This window comes from Oncorhynchus masou, chromosome 9, assembly GCF_036934945.1.
Source record: "Oncorhynchus masou masou isolate Uvic2021 chromosome 9, UVic_Omas_1.1, whole genome shotgun sequence".
Classification (NCBI taxonomy): Eukaryota; Metazoa; Chordata; class Actinopteri; order Salmoniformes; family Salmonidae; genus Oncorhynchus; species Oncorhynchus masou.
In genome coordinates this window covers 62,224,032-62,233,037 of record NC_088220.1, presented here as the reverse complement: position 1 = coordinate 62,233,037, position 9,006 = coordinate 62,224,032, and the positions used below count along the sequence as shown (strand labels likewise).

Genomic DNA, 9,006 nt, shown 5'->3' with positions numbered 1-9,006 from the left:
CAACACAGTGAATAATTTCTCTCCTAATGCCTGTACAATATGCTGACTTTGGAAACTCTCATAAAAGAGGAATTCTGGCCATGAGCAGAATGCTCTCTGAGATCCAGGGGCAGCACGGGGAGTAGGTGATGTCTACCCAGCAGCCTCCATAGAGACCCCATAGGTAGGGTCTGTCGTCAAAACGTCATTGGAATGCCTCTCAAGCTGATTAATAGCTCAGAGGTCTGTCCTTATCCTGACAGGATAACTCAGGACAGTAGATGGTCAAACTATGTCAAGGTTGTGAATCGGAATGGGCTGCTTCAAGCTCCATTGCTCCATAGGGGGTCGCAGTTGGAGATGTAACTGTATGTGTGTGTTTAAACGTTTATCCTGCTGACCAAGCTGGCCTAGCTGAACAACAGTCTGATGTTTGTTAGAAGGCATTTCTCCGACAGCCATCTCTCTCTCAGTGACGCTGGCAGTGTTCTCACTGCCCTGCTAGAACCGCTCTTCACACGTGGGCCGTTGGGCAGGCTGAATTGCTATTTCTAGCCTCTTCAGACTATCTGCTGCCTCTGTTATGTTTCTGCCTTGATATTTGGTGAAAGTTTGTTACTGAATTGAAGTCTACTTTATTTTTCTTTTAAACTCTTTGATAGTTGTTCCCTCTGTCTGGAAGGATTTAGGGTCATCGGAACACCACTGAACCTGTGGAAAAAACCCTTAAGATATTGTGTTGCTGAAAAACCTCTACTCTATTACTAAGAGGAATAGTCATGGAAAACAGGTAATTACCCAAGATTTGTTCACTGGTTTACTCTCCCTCTCTTTCTCTTCCCCAGTCTCTCTCTTACTCTCTCTCCCTGTCTCTCTCTCCCTCTGTCTCTCTCACTGTGTACTTTAAAAGATAAGTCCTCTCTGAATCCATGCAAATGTCTGGCAGACAGTGCAATTCCTTTTGGATGAGGGGGGTGGGAAGGAGGGGGGTGTCTCCTTCTGCCTCTCTCTCTCCGTCCCTCTCTCTTTCTTTTCTCTCCCCCCTTCTCTCTCTCTCTTTCTCTGGCAGCAGAGCCTGCACTGTTGGCAGGAGTGACCAGAATAAAAACAGCAACACCAGACATAGGGGAGGGAAAAAAGCGAAGTGATCCATTGAACCAAAAGTCTTTGCCCTCTCTTAATTACGTAGTGGCCCATATCTTTTCTCTTTTTTTTCCACTTAAAAAAAAAAAAAAATTCTTCTGTACTTGAAGACCTCTGGTTATTGGTAATTAGCTTGAGGAGAATAAAACCAGCCGATTGTGAGAGGGGTGGTGCATTGTGGAGCGAGATGGCTAACAGAATGGTTCTATCACTCCTTCATGGTCTCTTCTACCTATCTCTGATTCAGCCCTCTCTTCAAGGAGGTAGGTGTGTGCCTAGGTGAACTCAGCCATGACCTCTGCTACCTAGATAGCAGGCTTAGTTTAGAACAGGTGCAGGTCTATGTCTCTGTGTTTCTCTTTGCTCTTCTCAGTTGTTACACAGAGGACTTTAACCACTCCAACCTCTTTGTTGTGTGTGCAGTTCTGCCTATTTCATAAAGTGTATGGTATATTTGTCATGCATGCATTGATATCCACTGACCCAGTCTTGTCTTGTTTATTTTGTCTGCAAACCGTGCTAAAGAGGACCTGTCTAGAAAGCAATTCAGATAACTTATTTCTGTGCAAAATTCACGCAAAACCTTTTCTCCGTAAAAATATATTTTTTTCTCAAATACCCTCAAAATGTTTGCATCTAAAATATAAACCATACTTTGAACTTAATATTTATTTTGAAAATAGCACTTATGACTATTCAGTCATGTTGATTCTAACTGACTCTCTGTACAAGTGTCAAAGATTTTAAAAGACCCAACTTTCCATTGCACTTGAAGTTCAAGATAACAAAATTCTGTTCCATTGCATTGCAGATTTACCACTCACTGTCTCGATTATAATTAAAACACACAATGGTAATCTGCTCCATATTTGCATGTGCTTTGTGTTCTTGTAGTTGTGGCTAATATTGTCCAGGTTTTGGACCAGATACAGTATTTATGCCTGCAGGGTTAGAGTTGTTATTGTGGTATTTTTAGAGAGGATTGTCTTTCTAAAGGCAGATTCAGTGTCAAAATACTGTACTTTATGCAGTCTGGCTCATTTCTTTATTAGGTACATATTTGTATTTTAAGAATTGTAAAGGATTTATATTGAGGATATGAAAGGTAGTCTTTGCGAAAAATCTGTGTCACACATGGTAATATTGATCCAACAATTGGATCTCCAGCAATATTTTCAACTTGATTTTATATGTTGACTCAAACAACAACATAATAGCTTACATTTATAAGTGAAATTAAATGATTGTGGTGGTTATAAAACCTAAACAAACACATTTTATTAGGACCTCTAAAATTGTTTTTTGAATTTATACAATTTCAGATAAAGCTGGAGGAACTGTCCAGCAATTGGCTTATGTTGGAAGTGCTCACTAGGAAGAGTGAATAATAAAATATATACAGTATATCCTAAACACAGTAATACAGAAATATGAGTGACCTGGCTTAGTGCAAATTGACATACAGTATGTTTGGTTTCTAGAGAGGACTGTTTCCAACAGGTTTCAGTGTTTTTGAGTGTGAATTAAATCAGGGCCGTATTCATTACGCCGATTCTGTAGCAAAACATTTATTAAATGGAAGCAAACGGAACAAAATGGGAAGGGACCTACCTGAATTTGTCCAATAGAAACTCTCGTTTTGCTCTGTTTGCTTCCATTTGGTTCTTAAACAGTAAACTGTTTCTGTAATGAATACGCCCCTGGCTTCAGGCACCGGAGGGGAGTTCTGTGTAGCTATACTGTAATGCAAAGCCGAATCCCATACAGTACTACAGCATGTTAGTATGCATAACTCCATCTGGTCCCTCTTTCCCGTCAGCTACGTCATGTAGAATTACCCATAATGAATTCCCATGTGAACGGCAGTGTGGATCTGAGCGCGCGTGTGTGTGTATGTGTGTGTGTGTATGTGTGTGTGTGTGTGTGTGTGTGTGTGTGTGTGTGTGTGTGTGTGTGTGTGTGTGTGTGTGTGTGTGTGTGTGTCTGTGTGTCTGTGTGTCTGTGTGTCTGTGTGTGTGTGTGTGTGTGTGTGTGTGTGTGTGTGTGTGTGTGTGTGTGTGTGTGTGTGTGTGTGTGTGTGTGTGTGTGTGTGTGTGTGTGTGAGAGAGATTCCTCTATTCCACAGCATATTCATTTCAAACCAAGTTTGGGGCGGACAACAGCTTATCGTTTTGTACAGAGAGAGAGGGAGAGAGAGAGAAATGGTCAGTGATTGCTCGGAGCAACGTATGTCGTTCACTCTTTCCTTCAAGCTGCAAGGAATTTCCACTTTCTCCTCTTTCCCTCCCTCCCTACTTTGATATTGTTCTTGTTTTGTTTATGCGAGCAGCCAGAGTTGTTAAGTCCCTCCAGTTGGAAAGCATGTTGACGTTCTGCACTGCAGTCTGATCTCTTCAAGCCAAGCCAGATCTTTTTTTCAAATATATTTATTTGCCCAAAAAGAATGCATGTATTTTCTGTTCCTCATCTGTTAGTATCTGAGTCTGCACTATCATTCTCTCTAACGGTGTCAGATAGAGTTATAGACGGTGGAGCTACTACAGTCCATTGTAAAACCCCTGACTGGAATATTTTGCCCTTATATAGTCTTATATTTAACTGTATCTTAAATCGGTGGCCGGATCTGCGATGTTGATGAGTGTGATGGGAGTAAATGGTCAAATTTAACTGAGGCGATTCATCATAAAATGTACACACAGTAATGCATCAGCAATGTGACATGTCACCTGTTACACACCTTATGATAAATTAATCTAATTTTGACATGACAGACGCGTTTATGATGCTTGATACATAGGTTTTTACGTGACTTTGTGGTTTTTCCAAGCTGTCTCCTCTTTATTAGACTTTATTGGATGGCACATTAACTTACAGGTCAATAGAAGCCCCATTCACCTGTTAAGCAACTGTGATATTTGAATGTGTGTGAAAACTGCCCAGAGCCTGTGGATCTGAGGACTGTGGATCTCTTAGGTAATATATTTGCTAATCTAATATTGTGTTTTCCATTTTTGCCGTCACAGCAGTTTCCTTCCAACTCTTCTTTGCACTGACCTAAACTGGTGAGCCAATTGCCTCGTCTGAAACAAACAGAGCTCAGTTCAGCTTTTGAGAGCAGCAGCTCAGCTCAGGGAGAATTTACAGCATACGGACGGAGGGGCCAGCGAATATCAATATTGGCTTAGGAGCCAAACGTTGATCTTCAGTGAACGTCAAACCTATCAAACCTGTTCTGAGGTGCTGAAACCAGCTCCAGCTGTCTCCGGCTGTGACCAGAAAGTTAAGAAACCCTCGAGCTCGTTCCAAGTAAGTGTCAATTATCTGAAATTAATGCAAACCCCATTAACACCCAATCGCCTTTTTAAGAGGGTTTTCCCCCGAAAAAACCCTTTGCTTGCTCATACTTTGGACAGTAATCATGAGAATGGGATTGAGGAGCATTTTTTTTTTGCGAGTGTGAATGAGTTATGACGCATGAGGGAACGTCAGGGAAGGAGTTGGGTAATAAATATGCAGCTTGTCAGTTGTGATATGACTCTGTCTGGTGTCCCTGAACATGTACTGTGGCAGACTGCTGAAATGTGTCATCAGTTCCTCTGTCCTATTTATTTGTTGATTTAACCTTTATTTAACTAGGCAAGTCAGTTAAAAACACATTCTTATTTTACAATGACGGCCAAACCCTCCCCTAACCCGGACGACACTGGGCCAATTGTGCATCTCCCGATGGGTCTCCCGATCACGGCCGGTTGTGATACAGCCCGGGATCAAACCAGGGTCTGTAGTGGCGCCTCTAGCACTGAGATGAAGTGCCTTAGACCGCTGCGCCACTCGGGAGCCCTCAATATTTTTTTTACAATTCCTACAAACACCATCGTTCAGACGGATAGAGTGAGAATGGGATGTTATAAATCTGAGAAGAGACAGATGGAGTTAAGTGGCCTCTTCCTCAAAGACACAGTCCCAAATGGAACCCTATTTCCTATATAATGCACTACTTTTGACTAGAGCCCTGTGTGCCCTGGTCAAAAGTATTACACTATAAAGGGCATAGTCTGACTAAATGTAATGCGGAGACTACAGTTCAATCAAGATCTCTTTGTAAAACTGTCTGCTCTGAGCACTTTTCGTTTGACCTAAATTGGCTAATTACCTTTTCATTAATGGTCATTCGTGTGATGTCCACACCCATCCGATGTTTACCCTGAAGTATCTGGATAGTATGAGACTTGTGAAGGAAAGACCAAACATTCTGTCAGCTTCCAATGCTTCTGCCAATCCCTCTGGGATTAATAACTATTGTGGCATTCAACAAATTCTTCTCTCAACCGTCCATCTCTTTTCTGTACTTAGTCACATAAAGTAATGTAATCAGAGTTTGTTCACTCTTTTACATGCTAAATATCCAAGAAGTGTATCAGATATTAATGTTTCAGTTCACACCTCAGTGTACTCTGTCACTTTAGTCCAGACAATTCCAGTCAATTACGGGTTTCAAAAACAGTGTCAGAGTCATTAGTTTCTGTTTTATGACCAACACTGTTAATGACACAACCCTGACAAGCATGCAGATGCCGGCAGAGGATAAAGAATAACAAAAGTTCCACCAACTCTGTTAATTTCCTTCCAGCCAGTCTCATAAGAATTAAGAAGCCCGAGTCTGTGAGTTTTTCCTCTGCATGCAGTGCTGCCTGGAAGCCCTGGAAGTCAGTTTGCCTCTTTTGGCGTCAAAGCTCAGGCTTTCAGGACTTCAGAGGATTCTAATCCGTTAGTTCTCTCCTTCAGTGAAACTCTCCTGGCCCCACTTGAAGGTGAATGAAATCATGGCAGATTGAATGGCACACCTCGCCTGTCGGTTGGGCAGACTGGTGATGAATTGCCCTGGCTTGCTGTGTTGTGTTGCCCATGCTTCACTGCTGGTTGGGTTGGTAGATTCCCAATCTGATTATCTCGACTCTGATCTTCTCTGTTGAGCTTTGCAGTAGCTCTCTAGTTATTCATTGGAGACATGTGTTTGTGAGGGAAGCACCTTTCTGGACTTAATCCCTTTGTATGAGGTGGGCTGCCAGGGAGGGATAACAGGACTAAAGTGACACCCTGGTGTCTTGTGGCTCGTTGTCAGAGGGGCTACTGTTCAGTGCCACAGGGCATCCACTTAGGGGAAGACTTAAACGTAATGTGATTTGATCACATCTTCTTCACATCTTCCACTCAAAACTATTTAAAGAAAGAAAAAATAGTCATTTTGGACTTCATTTTGGTCTCTTTAGAAGAAGGGATATACATTTGGTCTTGAGTAAGGATGCTAAGGGAGGGTATATTACTTGTAACTTGCTAAGTTTACCAGTAAACTACCAGAAATGTTGTAACTTTCAAGGATTTTATGTAATTTGTCACAAGTCACCTCGTGGCCTTTTTTGGGTACTTCTGATTATCACAGGTGCCTGTAATTATCTCTGTCCCACTGTGTAAAATATATAAAATAATAAAATATGATTTTAAAATAAAAAATAGAATAACCAAGCTGTAAAACATTCTAAATATAAACCATCAATTTAGTGAATACCATTGGTGTTTAATATAAGGATTTCAGCATAAATATCATTTTTTATTTGAATATTAATACACTTTTAATTATTTTACTATGTTAATATGTCTTTGTTAATGTTTTGACACCAAACTGGTGGCAGTTGTGAAAAAAGGAAATAGCTGGAAGAGTTGCAAGAGTTAATTGAAAATAATGCCATTGTTGATTAGTTGCATTTTTCATTCATTAGGCTAAGTGGTACCACTCATGGACAATATGGACACAAATATAAACAAATGAATATGTATGAATATACATTTTTTAAGTTATTCAAGTATAAATTACCAATGTTACAATAGATTGCCATAATCACAGACAAAAGTGATTGGGTAATTGTGGAGGCCAGGTCATCTGATGCAGCACTCCATCACTCTCCTTGGTCTAATAGCCCTTACACAGCCTGGAAGTGCCTTGGGTCACTGTCCTGTTGAAAAACAAATGATAGTCCCACTAAGCCCAAACCAGATGGGATGGTGTATCGCTACAGAATGCTGTGGTAGCCATGCTATTAAAGTGTGCCTTGAATCACAGACAGTGTCACCAGCAAAGCACACAATAACACCTCCTTCTCCATGCTTCACGGTGGGAAATACACATGCCGAGATCATCCGTTCACCCACACCGCATTTCACAAAGACATGGCGGTTGGAACCAAAAATATCCAATTTGGACTCCAGACCAAAGGACAAATGTCCACCAGTCTAATGTCCATTGCTCATGTTTCTTGGCCCAAACAAGTCTCTTTTTCTTATTGGTGTACGTTAGTAGGCATTTCTTTCCAGCAATTTGACCATGAAGGCCTGATTCACACAGTCTCCTCTGAACAGTTGATGTTGAGATGTGTCTGTTACTGGAACTCTGTGAAGAATTTATTTGGGCTGCAATTTCTGAGGCTGGTAACTCAAACGAACTTATCCTCTGCAGCAGAGGTAACTCTGTAACGATGTGCACTGAGAGTCGGGAAGCAAGTTCAGGGAGTGAGTGTTTTAATAAATAAACGCAACATAAAACAAAACAAGAACAGCGCACAGACTTAACACTGGAACATAAACAATAACGCCTGGGGATGGAACCAAAGGGAGTGACGTATATTGGGAAGGTATTCAGAGAGGTGATGGAGTCCAGGTGAGTCTGATGATGCGCAGGTGCACGTAATGATGGTAACAGGTGTGCGCCATAACGAGCAGCCTGGTGCCCTAGAGGCCGGAGAGGGAGGACACGTGACACTCTGGGTCTTCCTTTCCTGTGGTGGAACTCATGAGAGACAGTTTCATCATCGCGCTTGATGGTTTTCGCAACTGCACTTGAATAAACTTTCAAAGTTCTTGACATTTTCCAGATTGACTGACCTTCATGTCTTAAAGTAATGATGGACTGTCATTTCTCTTTGCTTATTTGAGCAGTTCTTGCCGTAATATGGACTTGGTCTTTTACCAAATAGGGCTATCTTCTGTATACCACCTCTACAACTGATTGGCTCAAACGCATAAAAAAAATACTTTTTATTTATATGTATTCCAGGTGACTACCTCATGAAGCTGGTTGAGAGAATGCCAAGAGTGTGCAAAGCTGTCATCAAGGAAAATGGTGGCTACTTTGAAGAATCTAAAAAATAAAATATATTTTGATTTGTTTAACACTTTTGCTTACTACATGATTCCATATGTGTTATTTCATAGTTTTGATGTCTTCACTATTATTCTACAATGCAGAAAATAGTAAAAATCAAGAAAAACCCTGGAATGAGTAGGTGTGTCCAAACTGTATGTTAATTACCAAAATGATTGAATGTTCCGGTACCTTTGCTAGATTACCGGTAGCTTTGCAACCCAGTCTTGAGTTACACTCTGAGAACCAGGCCGTGCCTTCATTGTTGCTCCGTGACCCCTTTCAGAGCCAGAGTGAGCAGGGGCTCACTATTGGAGATAAGACTCTCATTCTGCCGTGTTTATTCATTCCTCTCACACACTCACTGGCAGGACTGTTAACAGCTCTGACATTCTATCCGTTTTTGGCAGTTTTATATTAAAACATGCTCTCTCACTGCTGCACTCTCCTCTCTCTCTCCCGGAGCCATTTTAGAACAGGATAGCATGGCTGGGAAATCGCTTATCCAAACATCTGAAGCGCTTACAGAACATGTAGTATGGAGTCATTACTGACACACTGGTTATAGATTTTGAGCATGACAATTTTTGCCAGTACGAGTGTTGTAGAAACCAAACCAGACCAGATTTGGGATGGAAGAGTTGGTTTAATAGACGTGTATTTCAAAAGGAGAGCACTGGAAATGTCCA

The 9,006-nt window shown here is 41.3% G+C and overlaps 1 protein-coding gene across 18 annotated transcripts in view; it reads left to right on the top strand.

The window, feature by feature from the left end:
- Window positions 1–1,093: 1,093 nt before the first annotated feature.
- Window positions 1,094–9,006, top strand: part of LOC135546405 (elastin-like) — a 92,891-nt gene continuing 84,978 nt past the window's right edge. For all 18 annotated transcript variants that reach the window (XM_064974807.1, XM_064974816.1, XM_064974805.1 and 15 more), the window contains exon 1: window positions 1,094–1,385. In XM_064974807.1, coding sequence (XP_064830879.1) covers window positions 1,310–1,385 — 76 coding nt within the window. In that variant the 5' untranslated portion in view covers window positions 1,094–1,309. The remainder of the gene's footprint in view (window positions 1,386–9,006) is intronic.